Consider the following 16,529-nt stretch of genomic DNA (forward strand, 5'->3'; position numbering starts at 1 on the left):
GGGAGATAGAGAAGATGATGAAACAAAAAAAGGTGTATGATGCAAGTGAGGTGAATTTTTCAAGGGAGAACCAGACCGAATACAACATGTTGAGAGGGGATGTAAAGATGAAAATAAGATTGGCAAAGAGAGAATATGAGAGTAGATTGGCGATTAACATAAAAGGGAACCCCAAAATCTTCTACCGGCATGTAAACAGTAAGCGGGTAGAAGAGGCGGGGTGGGGCCTATTAGAGATAAAGAAGGGGATATATGCTTAGAGGCGCAGGGCAAGGCTAGAATACTCAGAGTACTTTGTATCGGTGTTTACGAAGGAGATGGATGCTGACAAAATATCGGTAGAAGTGGAAAAGGTAGAAGAAATGGAAGGGGTGAAAATTGATAAACAGGATGCACTAGAAAGGCTGGGTATGCTTAGAGTGGACAAGTCGCCTGGTCCAGATGGGTTGCATCCCAGGTTGCTAAGGGAATTGGGGGAGGAGATAGCAGAAGGACTTGCCATAATTTTCCAATCTTCCCTAGATGCGGGTGAGGTGCCTGAGGATTGGAAAGTGGAAAATGTGACACCATTGTTCAAGAAAGGGTGTAAGGACAATCCTAATAACTACAGGCCGGTCAGCTTAACATCAGTGGTGGGTAAAGTTTTAGAAACAATAATCAAGGAAAACATTAACGGGCATTTGGAGAGGTTTAAGCTAATTAAGGAGAGCCAACATGGATTTGTAAAAGGAAGATCGTGTTTGACTAATCTAATTGAATTTTTTGATGAAGTAACAGAGAGGATTGATGAAGGGAATGCAATGGATGTTATCGACATGGATTTTCGTAAGACGTTTGACAAAGTACCACATAGAAGGCTGGTTAACAAATTGAGGCTCATAGAATAGGTGGGCCAGTGGCAGCTTGGATAAGGAATTGGCTTAAGGACAGAAAATAGCGAGTTGTGGTAAATGGCTGTTTTTCAGACTGGAGGATGGTAGACAATGGTGTTCCCCAAGGGTCAGTGCTGGGGCCACTGCTTTTTTTGATATATGTAAATGACCTGGATATTGGAATACAGAGTAGAATTTCTAAATTTGCCAATGACTCCAAACTTGATGATATCAACCGACTGCAACAGGACATAGAAAGGCTAGCAGAATGGGCAGACAAGTGGCAGATGGAATTTAATACAGAGAAGTGTGAGGTGATGTATTTTGGAAGAAGGAACATGACGAGGTAATATACACTTAATGACACAGTTTTAAAGAGTGTGCAGGGACAGAGGGAATTGGGAGTTAATGTGCATAGGTCCCTGAAGGTGGCAGGACATATTGAGAGAGTGGTTAACAAAGCATATGGGATCTTGAGCTTCATAAATAGAGGTATTGAGTACAAAAGTAGAGAAGTAATGCTGAACCTTTATAAAGCGCTGGTTAGGCCACAACTAGAGTATTGCGTCCAGTTCTGGTCACCACACTTTAGGAAGGATATGAAGGCCCCTGAGAGGGTGCAGAGGAGATTTACCAGAATGGTCCTGGGGATGGGGGATCTTAGCTACAAGGACAGGTTGGAGAAGCTGGATTTGTTTTCATTAGAGCAAAGGAGGTTGAGGGGTGATTTGATAGAGGTGTACAAGATTATGATGGGTTTGGATAGGCTAGATGGGGAAAGGCTGTTCCCACCAGTTGATGGTACAAGGACTAGGGGCCACAGATTTAAGGTTTTGGGCAAGAGATACAGGAGGGACGTGAGGAAAAACCTTTTTACGCAGCGAGTGGTGATGAATTCGCTGCCGACGGAAGTGGTGGAAGCGGCGACACTCAATGTTTTCAAGGGGAGACTGGATAGGCACTTGAGGGAAATAAACTTGCAGGGCTACGGGGATAGAGCGGGGGAATGGGACTGACTGGATTGTTCTACAGAGAGCCGGCACGGACTCGTTTGGGCGAATGGCCTCCTTCTGTGCTGTTATGACTCTATCTGTGATATAGAAGTTACAACACAGAAACAGGCCATTCGGGCCCAGCCAGTTGGTGTTGGTGTTTACCCTCCTTGCGAGTAAACAGTCCTAATCACATTAACCCACACTGTTCCCATATCCCTTCATCCCTCTTTACTTCAACCACCTATGCAATCTAACCTTGAATGTTGACACAGTTTCTGTCACAAACAGTAATGTTGGAAGTGATTTTGCAGCCTCACAACATTCTGTAAAGAAGTTTCTCGTGCTCTCTTCTAAATCTTGTGTTTAATCTTCAATCTAAGGCCCCTGGCTCTAGACTCTCAACGACTGGAAACAGCCTGCTTCAATTTTTCTTAATTCCTCATACCAGGCAGAATCTTAGTGAATCTGTGTTAAACATAGAAACATAGAAGATAGGAGCAGGAGTAGGCCATTCGGCCCCTCGAGCCTGCTCCGCCATTCAATAAGATCATGGCTGATCATCCAAATTCAGTACCCTGTTCCTGCCTTCTCTCCATATCCCTTGATCCCTTTAGCCTTAAGAAATATATCCAACTCCTTCTTGAATATATTTAATGAATTGGCCTCTACTGCCTTCTTTGGCAGAGAATTCCACAGGTTCACCACTCTCTGGGTGAAGAAATTCCTCCTCATCTCTGTCCTAAATGGCTTACCCCTTATCCTTAGACTGTGACCCCTGGTTCTGGACTCCCCGACCATCGGGAACATCCTTCCAGCATCTAGTCTGTCTAGTCCTGTTAGAATTTTATAAGTTTCGATGAGATCCCCTCATTCTTCGAAACTCCAGCGAGTACAAGCCCAATTGACCCAATCTCTCCTCATACGTCACTCCTGCCATCCCAGGTATCAGCCTGGTGAATCTTCGCTGCACTCCTTCCATGGCAAGAACGTCCTTCCTCAGATAAGGTGACCAAAACTTCACACAATACTCAAGATGTGGTCTCACCAAGGCCCTGTACAACTGCAGCAAGACATCCTTGTTCCTGTACTCGAACCCTCTCGCTACGAAGGCCAACATACCATTTGCCTTCTTAACTGCCTGCTGCACCTGCAAGCTTACTTTCAGCGACTGGTGCACATGGACACCCAGGTCTCATTGCACTTCCCCTTCTCCCAATCTATTGCCATTCAGATAATAATCTACCTTCCTGTTTTTGACACCAAAGTGGATAACCTCGCATTTATCCACATTATATTGCATCTGCCATGCTTCTGCCCAATCACTCAACCTGTCCAAATCATACTGGAGTTTCTCGGCATCCTCCTCACAGCACACACGGCCACCCAGCTTTGTGTCGTCTGCAAACTTGGAGATACTACATCTAGTTCCCTCGTCCAGATCATTAATATATATTGTGAATAGCTGAGGTCCAAGGACCGATCCCTGCGGTACCCCACTAGTCACTGCTTGCCACTCGGAGAAAGAGCCGTTTATTCCAACTCTTTGCTTTCTGTCTGCCAACCAGTTCTCTATCCAAGTCAATACCTTGCCCCCAATCCCATGTGCCTTAATTTTACACGCTAATCTCTTATGCGGGACCTTATCGAAAGCCTTCTGAAAATCCAAATACACCACATCCACTGGTTCTCCCTTGTCTATTTTACCAGTTACATCCTCAAAAAAATTCCAGTAGATTAGTCAAGCACGACTTACCTTTTGTAAATCCATGTTGACTTTGTCCGATCCTGTCACTGTTTTCCAAGTGCTCTGCTATTACATCCTTTATAATGGACTCTAGCATTTTCCCCACTACTGATGTCCGGCTTACCGGTCTGTAATTCCCCGTTTTCTCTCTACCACCCTTTTTGAACAGTGGGCTACCTGCCAATCCATGGGTACTGTTCCAGAGTCTATCGAATTTTGGAAGATGACCAGCAATGCATCCACTATTTCTAGGGTCACTTCCTTAAGTACCCTAGGATGTAGATTATCTGGCCCTGGGGATTTATCGGCCCTCAGTCCCATCAATTTCCCTAACACCATTTCCCTACAAATACTGATTTCTATCAGTTCCTCCCTTTCATCAGACCCTATGTTCCCCGGCATCTCTGGGAGGTTATTTGTGTCCTCCTTTGTGAAGACAGAACCAAAGTATGTATTTAATTGGTTTGCTATTTCTTTGTTCCCCATTATAAATTCCCCTGATTCTGACTGTAAGGGACCTACGCTTGACTGCACCAATCTTTTTCTCTTCACATATCTATAGAAGCTTTTACAGTCAGTTTTTATGTTCCCTGCAAGCTTACTCTCATATTCTATTTTCCCTTTCTTAATTAATCCCTTTGTCCTCCTTTGTTGGATCCTAAACTGCTCCCAATCCTCAGGTTTACTGCTTTTTCTGGCCACTTTATATGTCCTCTCCTTGGATCTTATGCTATCCCTAATTTCCCTTGTTAGCCACGGTTGAGTCACCTTTTTTGGTGTTGTGCCCTATCTAGAGCCTTAATATCCTTCCTATAGTGCGGAGCCCAAAACTCTGCAAGGTGCTCTTACTGAGGTCTTAAGGTTTTCTAAAGGTTCATCATTGCCTCTTGGCTTTTATATTCTATACCTCTTGTGATAAAACCTAGAATTCCATTAGCTGTTTTTACAGGTGTATCAATCTGAGGTGCTCCCTATAACGTTCTGTGAATTTGTATCTCCAAATCCCTCTTCTAGTCCACAGCACTGAGCCTACTTCTATTCAGAGTGTAATCAATGCTTTTTTTTAACCAAATTGCATCACCTCACACTTACGGACATTGCATTACATCTACCATGAGCTAGCACATTCCCCCATCTTATCAATATCCTTTGACAGCTTCCTTTGGTCTACTAAAGAATTAACTATATTTCCTATTTTGATATCGTCTGCAAATTTTGACACCATTCCATCTAAGCCTATATCAAAATCATTGATGCACAGATTGAACAGAAGTGGCCTCGGCACTGAACTCCGTGGGACACCACTACCCACTTCTAACCACGCTGAAAAATTGCCCTTAACTCCTACTATCGAACCAGTTTTTAATCTAGTTTGCTATCCTCTGCCTAATTATATACCCCTTAATCGTCTGTAGTAATCTCCTGTGTGGTATATTGTCAAAGCCCGTGTACATTATCTGTATTTCCCCCATCTACCATGTCAGTTACCTCTTCAAAGAATTCTGAGGTTTGTCGAGTATGATCGTCCATTTTTGAAATCCGTGCTGGCTACTACTAACTATATTTTCTCTTAATCTAGATACATGGTAATTTCGTCCTTTTAGATGAGTCTTTAGATGAAGTGGGGTGAGTGGGAGGGGCAGTAATTGGACCAGAGCTCTGATGTACTTCAGTTTCCATTTTAAAGCCATACATTCCTGTCCTAATTCCCATGTCTATATTAAAAGAGAGCCTGTCTGTCAATTAGTGAGCCTATAATTACACTCTCCTGCTTGTAGAGGCACTGTAGTACCACCACTGGCAGGAGGGTGTAATTAAAGAAAGAAGAAAAGAAAGAACTTGCATTTATATAGCGCCTTTCACAGCCCCAAGATGTCCCATAGCAAACTCCCACATGCAGCTGTGAGATAAATGACCAGAAAATCTGTTTTAGTGATGGTGGTTGAAGGATAAATATTGAACAGGTCACCAGTTGAATTCCCATGCTCGTCTTTGAAAAGTGCCATGGCAACATCCACCTGAGAGGACAGACAGGGCCTCGGTCTAACGTCTCATCCAAAAGACTAGTTACAGCTAGGCAATGTTCCATAGGCACTTTTCATTATAAATAGGGATATGGAATTTATAATAGAAAAAGTGTGCCTTTTATAGTTCATATTCAAGATGCTAAATTTATTACTTGTATACACTTGTTTTACATTTTATTTTCGCTTCTGTCTTTGATTCTTAAACGCTGACCTCTGATGTAACTTACTAACGCTGATGTGGGCCTGCTTGCATTAAAATGATGTTACAAAGACTGCAGCAAGTACATAACATAGGGAGCATTTGTGACTAAAATAAATAATGGGTTGGCTTGCAATGAGTTACAAGGCAGTAATTCAAACCAGTGGTTCGCATGATGGCACATGCAAATGTTTTGGTCGAGGTTTGGTCGGTGTCATGATACGTTGTTGGATGACAGGCTTTCATAATTGAATCACCTGATTTCAAGTGTCAAAGTAGTTTGGCTCGGATTTTGCAGTCATTGGCGAAGGAACGGTGCTTGTCGTTCGTGCGCTGACATCTGCCAGCGTTTTCACGAGCTTTTGCGCGTAGATTTGCTGTCATCGAGCATCTGATCCAGCCCAGCGCCCTCTACAGGGGATCTGTGGCGTCTGAGCAGGAAAAGAAACAACGAGGCTCTTCAACCAATCAGATTGAAGAATCCTCACTGAGACACGCAGAGTCTAAATCAGGAAGTATAAATTAGATTTAAATTATGTACAGGAAGAAAAATAAAGATTGGGAAAGAAAGATGGGATTAAGAGAGAGAGATGTTTAAATCTCCAACGCTAATTAAATGCTGAAGGAATGAGACTTCACACTTGTAAAATTAAATTTTCAGAGCCAGAGAGGTTGTTTGGCAATAATTATCACTTATCATGCCGTTAAAAATTCACTTGCTCCTGAATGCACCAGTTCTAACTTTTTCTGCTGCGTTTTGTGGGTAATTCGTGGGTAAGTACTGCAACTTCATGCCCTTACATGGATTTTAATGCCGAGTCTATCGGCAAGGTACTGTTATAGCGCAGCCTGTGGAGAAGCAGGCTAACTCGGACCGCAGCTTCCGATTTGCGCGTTTAACTGTGTGTGCGTACTCCGGAAGTTGCTGTCTGGTTTATTTCATCATAACGGTGAGCATTGATGGCCTCACTGTTATTCTCAACCCAAAATCCGGGCTGTTATTTTGCTGCCGGCTACAATTGAAAATTCTCTTGCGTTAACTCTGTTTAGTACATTAGGTGTTCAAATATTGTAAAACTCCAGCTGTATGGATATAGATTCTCCTAGTTTTGTCCCCCGACTACCGTTTACCAGTAATTACTTGAAGTAGAAGGGGCTGCAATTTATCCTGCAGCATTTTTTGTCTTGCTACAAATAATAATTAAATTTTCTTTTAAATTGGTTCAGATTTTAAACACGTTTCAAGTAGCTTTCTTCTAACAAATGTTGAATTTCTTCCAAAAGTTGGTATTGGGGGAAATTCCAGAAGTCTCCTTCCGTGTTTGGAAATATTGATATGCCCTCAATGGTTTTAACTTTTATATAAAAGCATTATTGGATTTTTACCAAACATTGATCAATCTTTGTGTTTGTTAAAAGTAGATAATGGCATATCAAAACATTATTGCCACCTTAGAGCGAAAAGTACCATCTCAGTCTGTAAAATTGTCTGTATAATGTGTAGCATTATTCTACCTTTTTGAGTGTGAAACATAACTAATTTTTCAGGCCAACCCTTGCCTCCTCTGACCCCACACTGTTTTTTGTTCTGATTACTTTGTGCATGTATTGCAGTCTGTTTCAGATGAATCTGTTGATTTGGGAAATTCACCAAAATCCAGTGTTCTGAGTTCATTGGGGCAGCATAAGAAGAAGGAAATCAACAAAGATGCAAAACCATGGTGGATTAATGATGATGACTCTGATGAAGGACGTAAGTAGCTGCTTTGTCCTTGTACACCCACAGTATGGCGTCTGTTCCATGAAGGTTGGCCACAGGAGGGTAGCAAATCATCACGACGTGGAAGCCTTTAAATGCTTTACTCTAATTATCTAGAATGCATCAATCTGTATGTGTTCTACTTTTTTCTTTTAAATTTTCTATTTCATGGCACATAAATTTAAACTGAAACTGTCAAAAAATGTTGTCTTTCTGTTTTCCTATTGCTTATCTTTTAACTAACTTACTTTTGTCTGCCTTTCTTTTGTGGTATTTTCACTTCTTGGCACGTTTCTTACCTTCTTCATCCAAGAACCCCCGCTGAGGAGGTTTTCCAAACTGAAAAGACAGCCAGCAGTAGTTGATGCTGGCATTGAAACAACAAAGAAAGAAATCGATGAAGAGAGTGATGGTCCAGGTTCCCAGGAGGGTATTTGTTTTACATAATAATCAGAGTGCACTGTAAAGTAGGTGAGCACTAAGCTCCAAGTTCTCACCACAGTGACTTAACAATACTTGTCCAGGAACAGAAGCTTGTTGCAATATATAGACACAAAGGTTTATTGAGAAAGAAAGATAGACTTTGCATTTATATAGCACCTTTCACAGCCTCAGGATGTCCCAAAGTGCTTCACAGCCAATGAATTACTAAGGGACAATAAAGTTCATTTAAATGACTTTAATTTTTTGATGAGTAGGAAGCCAAGTAACTTACTGTCAGGTCCTCACACTGTTGCTCTTCAAGTGGCTCCAGTAGCTTGTGTGAGAGTAGTCTGGGTAGACTTGCCCACTTTATATTTTTTTTAAATCCTTTGCTTCTTTCTCTTCTGGTTCACAACACGTTTCGAGTCAGCACAAGACTTCGTAGTGGAGTATAAGGAACAGACTTTATTGATGCACAGAAAGGTGATCGGCCTTTAATTGTATACAGAGAGTGACTTTACCAGTTTCTGTATCTTTCGAGTACACTCTGACAAACTGTTGAAAACCATGTTTCTTACCATATTTAGACTACATCAAAGGAAAATGTCATTGATGTATCTATTTCCCAAATCCTCTGGAAACAGACTATCTATGCAAACAGTTTGCAATTGCTTACCTCAGAACCATTTCCCTTAACGAGACTTCCTTTACCTACTGTTATCTTTAGCAAAGGGACTCGCTACCCCTGTTTTATCCCACACTTATTTCCTTACACAAGCACTTTACACATCATAAAACAAGTCATGCTTTCTCCTCCCAACACTTCAATGTTATCCTGTTTATATTGGAAAACCCTGACAATGCATTTCTTTTACGATACTTCAATGTCATCTTGTTTAACAAAGATATTCGACTGTTAAACTTTTAACTCCCCAAGATGTCCAACATGCATCTCTCCAGGATGTCTTAACACCTTCCTGTACAGAACCACCTAGTTTCTTAATATCAGTCCCTGTTGGAATAGTGTAGATCAATGATTCAATCTGTGGAAAATTTGTGGTGTAAACCTGTATCTTGCTACTTCAGTTATGTGCAATTAAATCTGTCTTTGCAGGAATTCTTTAAAGGGGGATAAGAGTTCAACATTTAGTCCTTTTATTTAACACCACCCTTTTTATTTTTCAGGTTTTTTTCTCTTTTTGATTTTTTTTTTCTTTTTTATTAATTGATGTTTAAAATGATTATTTGATAGGGTAGATGCAGAGAAACTATTTCCTCTGGTGAGAGAAATTTAGAACAAGGGAGCATTGTTCTAAAATTAGAGCTAGGCAATAGCAGGAGGTACTATTCCGCACAAAGGGTAGTAGAAATCTGGAACTCCTCCCCAATAGGCTGTGGATGCTAGGTCAATTGACATTTTTGAAACTGACATCAATAGATTTTAGTTCGGCATCAAGGGATATGGAGCAAAGGTAGAACAAACCTCAATTAGATCACTCCTCAACCTTCTAAACTCAAGGGAATACACGTCAAGGTAATGTAACCTGTCCTCGTAATTTATCCCTCTAGGTCCCAATATCATTCTGGTGAATCTGCACTGTAGCCCCATCAACACCGATCTATCTTTCCTGAGGTACTGTAAACTGAATGTAGTACTATAGATGGAGTCTTACGAAGGCTCTGTACAACAGAAGCATCACTTCCTCACCTTTGTATTCCAACCCCCTTGAGGTAAAGGCTAACATTCCGTTAGCCTTTTTGATCACCTTTTCTATCTGTGCACTAGCTTTTCGTGATTTGTATACATGGACACCAAAATCACTTTGCTCCTCCACAGCTTCTAGCCTCTCCAGAAATGTTACTGTACTACATAGGTAATGTCTGCAATGTTCATATACTGAAGAAATATGCCAATTTAATACTAAACCTACTTTCTTTTCACCTTACTTGGTAAAATGACAGACTTGCTGGGAACCAATAGGAGCTTTCGCAAATCCCAGAGGTTCTCACGGTCCATTGCAGAGGTTGAAGAAGAGCAACAAGAGGATAAGATTCTGGTTCAGGACGGCGAGAGGACGTCTGTGTCTATCAGCAGAGATAGTTTGGAACCAAATGGTATCAAATATTTTGTGAATTTTGTAAAAAGAATTGAAATTGGAAAAAGAAAAAGTATTGATTCATTATGCAGTCATAGAATGGCTCTCAAAACTTTTGCCTTTTAATGAAATGTATTTAATTAGTTGCATCATTTAAATAAATAGAAACCTAATATACCTACATTAGATGAAAGAGAAAAACATTACCTCTAATGGTGAGAGTAGGGTTACTTTCAGTTTAAAAAGTGTGTGAATTACTGTTTTAAATGCCTAGATTTGGCAATTTCAAATGGAAAATATTCTTTTCATGTATAGAGAACATTGAATTTGCTGAAACAAGATTTAAAATAAAAAAGTAAATTAAAGTGTTGTAACTGAATTGATCTAGTACAAGTGTGTTGAAGAGGAAAACGGTTTTATATGTATAATATGTGCACTATATATGTATTCCTCCCCAACACAGACCTGACTGCATGTCCTGCTGCCATTTTTGTAATGCTACAAAGTGATGACTGCTCTATAGTGATGAAAAAGTGACAATAGACTGAAGAAATATTATAGTTTGTCTTTTGCTGAACTAATTGTGATACATAACAAATTAGTTTGCATCCTACTGTCTGAATTGCAAGTTGAATAAAGGTTCAGTAGGATCCACATTATAAAGTACTCTTCAAAGCTAACAGATGTGGTTTTATTCATTCTTAGACTCTGTCATGACATCAGGTCCTGGGCAAAATACTCCAGGAGTTGGACTGGATACACTCGAAGAAGAAGAGGAGAAAGAACAATTCTTTGCTAACCTCGAAAAGGGAGCCTCCTCTACTATTGACTATTCCAGGCTAAACAAAGAACTTGAATCAACAGATTCAACACTTCTGACTGCTTTGAATCAGTAAGATAATTCTTTAGGGAGAATTGCAAAAATTCTCATGAAATTTAGTATTTGGAGTGTTCTCTGACAAGTGACTTATCACTTTTTTAAAAGGGGGAAAAACTGGAGTACAAATTTCTCCCATATATTTAGAGGACATGCATGACGATGTGACATGTACCAGATTTTGCAGTAACATTACTGTTTAAAAGTGCTTTCCCTTGTTATTGCATATATAGTTATTGGTCCAATCTTTTTTCTAGAAGACTAATATTAAGTGGTAATTCTGTAAATCCAGCTGCAGAATGTTATAAGCATAATTTATGAGCGAAATTCAGAGGCCACCTCGCCTGGTGGCAGCACATTTCAATGATTCAAGCATGTACTGGCCACAACTCCCCAACCATTATGGTTCAATAATGGCGGCAGAGTGAGACAAATTTGTGAAATGTGCTGCTGGGGTGGGAGAGGCTCCCTGTTCAGAATTGTAAAATGACTTTTAAGTCACTTAATACTAACCTCTTTTCAGTTTTAAGGATTCAGTTGTGCAGCAGCCAACTTTCTGGCACCGTGGGTGGTTCTGCTGCACAGGACAGGAGGAAAAAGAGTGGGAGAGCTATAGTGATAGGGGATTCTATTGTAAGAGGAATAGATAGGCGTTTCTGCGGCTGCAAACGAGACTCCAGGATGGTATGTTGCCTCCCTGGTGCAAGGGTCAAGGATGTCTCGGAGCGGCTACAGAGCATTTTGGAAGGGGAGGGTGAACAGCCAGTTGTCGTGGTGCATACAGGTACCAACACTATAGGTACAAACCGGAATGAGGTCCTAAAAGCTGAATATAGGGAGTTAGGAGATAAATTAAAAAATAGGACCTCAAAGGTAGTAATCTCAGGATTGCTACCAGTGCCACGTGCTAGTCAGAGTAGAAATAGAAGGATATTTCAGACGAATACGTGGCTAGAGGAATGGTGCAAGGGGGAGGGAGTCAAATTCCTGGGACATTGGAACCGGTTCTGGGAGAGGTGGGACCAGTACAAAACGGACGGTTTGCACCTGGGCAGGACTGGGACCGATGTCCTACGGGGAGTGTTTGCTAGTGATGTGCGGGAGGGTTTAAACTAAAATAGCAGGGGGTTGGGAACCTGTGCAGAGAGACAGAGGAAAGGGAAACAAGGATAGAAGCAAAAGACAGGAAGGAGAAAAGCAAAAGTGGCAGTCTGAGTAATCAAGGGTTTAAATCAAACTTGGCCACAGTAAATAATAATTCTAAAAGGTCTAAGAGTGTTAAAAAAAACAAGCCTGAAGGCTTTGTGTCTTAATGTGAGGAGCATTCGTAATAAGGTGGATGAATTAGCTGTGCAAATAGATGTAAATGGATATGATATGATTGGGATTACGGAAACATGGCTCCAGGGTGACCAGGGCTGGGAACTCAACATCCAGGGGTATTCAATATTCAGGAAAAACAGGCAAAAAGGAAAAGGAGGTGGGGTAGCATTGCTGGTTAAAGAGGAGATTATCACAATTGTAAGGAAGGATATTAGCTCTGAGGATGTAGAATCTGTATGGGTAGAGCTGAGAAATACCAAGGGACAGAAAACGTTAGTGGGAGCTGTATAACAGTAATACGGAGGTTGGGGATGGCATTAAAAATTAGAGACGCGTGCAATAAGGGCACAGCAGTTATCTTGGGTGACTTTAATCTACATATAGATTGGGCTAACCAAATTAGGAACAATACTGCGGAGGAGGAATTCCTGGAGTGTATACGGGATGGTTTCCTGGACCAATATGTCGAGGAACCAACTAGAGATCAGGCCATCTTAGACTGGGTATTATGTAATGAGAAAGGAATAATTAACAATCGTGTTGTGCGAGGCCCCTTAAGGCGTAGCGATCATAATATGATAGAATTCTTCATTAAGATGGAGAGTGAAGTATTTGACTCCGAGACTAGGGTCCTGAATTTAAATAAAGGAAACTACGATGGTATGAGGCGCGAGTTGGGTAGGATTAATTGGGGAATGTTACTCAAAGGGTTGACGGTGGATAGGCAATGGCAAACATTTAAAGATCGCATGGATGAACTACAGAATTTGTTCATCCCTGTTTGGCATAAAAATAAAACAAAAAAGGTAAATCAACCGTGGCTAACGAGGGAAATTAGGGATAGCATAAGATCCAAGGAGAGCACATATAAATTGGCCAGAAAAAGCAGCAAACCTGAGGATTGGGAGCAGTTTAGGATTCAACAAAGGAGGACAAAGGGATTAATTAAGAAGGGGAAAATAGAGTATGAGAGTAATCTTGCAGAGAACATAAAAACTGACTGTAAAAGCTTCTATAGATATGTGAAGAGAAAAAGATTGGTGAAGTCAAGCATAGGTCCCTTGTAGTCAGAATCAGGGGAATTTATAATGGGGAACAAAGAAATGGCAAACCAATTAAATACATACTTTGGTTCTGTCTTCACAAAGCAGGACACAAATAACCTCCCAGAGATGTCGGGGAACATAGGGTCTAATGAGAGGGAGGAACTGAAGGAAATCAGTATTGGTAGGAAAATGCTGTTAGGGAAATTGACGGGATTGAAGGCCGATAAATCCCCAGGGCCTGATAATCTACATCCTAGGGTACTTAAGGAAGTGGCCCTAGAAACAGTTCCCATGGATTGGAGGGTAGCTAATGTGGTAGAGAGAAAACGGGGAATTACTGGCCTAGAAATTGAGTTTTGGCTTAGCCAGGGCTTTAGCGCCGGAAGTTAGTGCCGGCGCTAAGTCCCCCTGCGCGCGCCAAAAATTCAGCAGGGCCGCGCCCAAACGGCTGCCGGCGCTACTGAAGGGTCTTTGCGGTGGTAAATCGGCGCTAACTGCCGTTTCGCGCCGCAATTCCGGCGCTGCGGCACCCGATGCGGTGCGGCAGGCTCGGGAAGTGCAGGCCTCCTCCTTCCCTTAAGGAGGAGCTGCCTGCACCCGGCCGCGGCCCGCGAAAATCTTTTTAAAAATGAGCCCGGCACCTCGGACAAGTGCCGGGCTTGCTTATGTTCCGGGGGGGGGGGGGGGAAGTCCGGGGAGGGAGCTGCGGCCAGGCGGCCGGCGGGAAAGCGGCCGGCCGCCGCGGGGCCTTTAATGCGCCGGCGCAAAGACTTGTAAGACTCTGTTGCCAGAGTCTTAGTTGCGGCTGCCACGGGCGAGGCGGCCGCAACTGAATTTCGGCGCTGGGGCCCGTCGGCATGGCAACCGGGACGCTGCGCACACCGATGACGTCATCGGTGCCGGCGCAGCGCTACCGGTCTACCGCGGCGGAAGGGCCCCAGGCAATTTCGGCGCCGGCGCCAATTGCAGCGCTAGGCCCTCTAGCGCCGCAAAATCGGCGCTAAGGGCACTCAATTTCTAGGCCATAGACCGGTAAGCCTGACATCGGTAGAGGGGAAAATGCGAGAGTCCATTATAAAAGATGTAATAGCAGAGCCCTTGGAAAACAGTGACAGGATCAGGACAAAGTCAACATGGATTTACAAAAGGTAAATCGTGCTTGACCAATCTACTGGAATTTTTTGAGGATGTAACTAGTAAAATAGATAAGGAAGAACCAGTGGATGTGGTGTATTTGGACTTTCAGAAGGCTTTCGATAAGGTCCCGCATAAGAGATTAGCGTGTAAAGTTAAGGCACAAGGGATTGGGGGCAAGGTACCGACTTGGATAGAGAACTGGTTGGCAGACAGGAAGCAAAGAGTTGGAATAAACGGGTCTTTTTCCGAGTGGCAGGCAGTGACTAGTGGGGTACCGCAGGGATCGGTGATAGGACCCCAACTATTCACAATATACATTAATGATCTAGACAAGGGAACTAGATGTAATATCTCCAAGTTTGCAGACGACACAAAGCTGGGTGGGCGTGTGTGCTGTGAGGAGGATGCCGAGAAACTCCAGTATGATTTGGACAGGTTGGGTGATTGGGCAGATGCAGTATAATGTGGATAAATGCGAGGTTGTCCACTTTGGTGGCAAAAACAGGAAAGCAGATTATTATCTGAACGGCAATAGATTGGGAGAAGGGGAAGTGCAACGAGACCTGGGTGTCCTTGTGCACCAGTCGCTGAAGGTAAGCATGCAGGTGCAGCAGGCGGTTAAGAAGGCAAATGGTATGTTGACCTTCGTAGCGAGAGGGTTCGAGTACAGGAACAAAGATGCCTTGCTGCAGTTGTACAGGGCCTTGGTGAGACCACATCTTGAGTATTGTGTGCAGTTTTGGTCGCCTTATCTGAGGAAGGATGTTCTTGCCATGGAGGGAGTGCAGCGAAGATTCACCAGACTGATACCTGGGATGGCAGGAATGACGTATGAGGAGAGATTGGGTCGATTGGGCTTATATTTGCTGGAGTTTAGAAGAATGAGAGGGGATCTCATTGAAACTTATAAAATTCTAACAGGACTGGACAGACTAGATCCCTGAAGGATGCTCCCGATGGCCGGGGAGTCCAGAAGCAAGGGTCACAGTCTAAGGATAAGGAGTAAGCCATTTAGGACAGAGATGAGGAGGAATTTCTTCACCGAGAGTGGTGAACCTGTGGCATTCTCTACCACAGAAGGCAGTTGAGGCCAATTCATTAAATATATTCAAGAGGGAGTTAGATATAATTCTTAAGACTAAAGGGATCAAGGGATATGGGGAGAAGGCAGGGACAGGGTACTGAATTTGGATGATCAGCCATGATCTCATTGAATGGCGGAGCAGGCTCGAGGGGCCGAATGGCCTACTCCTGCTCCTATCTTCTGTGTTTGTATGAAATCAGTTTCTTGCAAAAATCCATTTGAGCGTATTCATTTTAATAAGGATAGACATATGCAGGAATAGTATTTTACCGTTTGATTTTATTTCTAGAAATGAAGACAGGCTAGAAGCGTTCGAGGGTAAGGAGACAAAGGAGGAGGATGAGTCAAGACCTCAAAGCGTCACAGGTAATGTTATTAAAAGCTTAGGCAAGAATAAGGCACATGCGCCACATGTGACTCCTTTGCAATTGCTACAAACAAATTTCTTGTTATAGCTAATAGCTTGTTGAAACAATGCAGTTTATTTTTGTTCTTCCATTTATAAAAAAACACAACTTCTAATTTCATTGTTCAATAGTAACATGACTAGGCTCTTTTCACTAGAACAAAGTTGAGACAAGATCTGAAAATTAGAAGGGTTTAGTTTATTCTATTTCTACTGATCAGAAAGCATAGATTTAAGATAATCGCTAAAAGAACAAAAGGAGAGGTTAGGAGATTTTTTTAAAGTAGAAAACTGTTAGGACATGAAGCAGCATTGGGAATAGAATTCATAATGGCTTTTAAAAGGGAAGTGGATAAATATTTTTTAAAAGAAAAAAATAAAAGTTGTCAAGAAAGAGCAAGGGAATGGAACAAAAGGGACAGTTGTTTCAGAGAGCTGGCACAGGGGCGATGGACCAAATGGCCTGCTTTTGTGGCTGCAAGGTTCTATGAAATCAATGTAGAAATTGTCGAAATCCCAGGAATTTTCAGCAGTAACTAAT

The 16,529-nt window shown here is 42.2% G+C and overlaps 1 protein-coding gene across 1 annotated transcript in view; it reads left to right on the top strand.

Annotated features, from left to right (window-relative positions):
- The window catches only part of cep162 (centrosomal protein 162), a 208,103-nt gene that overhangs the window by 15,340 nt on the left and 176,234 nt on the right, over positions 1–16,529 (top strand). The window contains exons 3-7 of the mRNA XM_085997703.1: positions 7,452–7,590; positions 7,910–8,026; positions 9,982–10,134; positions 10,821–11,007; positions 15,872–15,948. Coding sequence (XP_085853829.1) covers positions 7,452–7,590; positions 7,910–8,026; positions 9,982–10,134; positions 10,821–11,007; positions 15,872–15,948 — 673 coding nt within the window. The remainder of the gene's footprint in view (positions 1–7,451; positions 7,591–7,909; positions 8,027–9,981; positions 10,135–10,820; positions 11,008–15,871; positions 15,949–16,529) is intronic.

This window comes from Somniosus microcephalus, chromosome 9 (assembly GCF_052327205.1).
Source record: "Somniosus microcephalus isolate GS21.2 chromosome 9, FLI_Smic_1.0, whole genome shotgun sequence".
Classification (NCBI taxonomy): domain Eukaryota; kingdom Metazoa; phylum Chordata; class Chondrichthyes; order Squaliformes; family Somniosidae; genus Somniosus; species Somniosus microcephalus.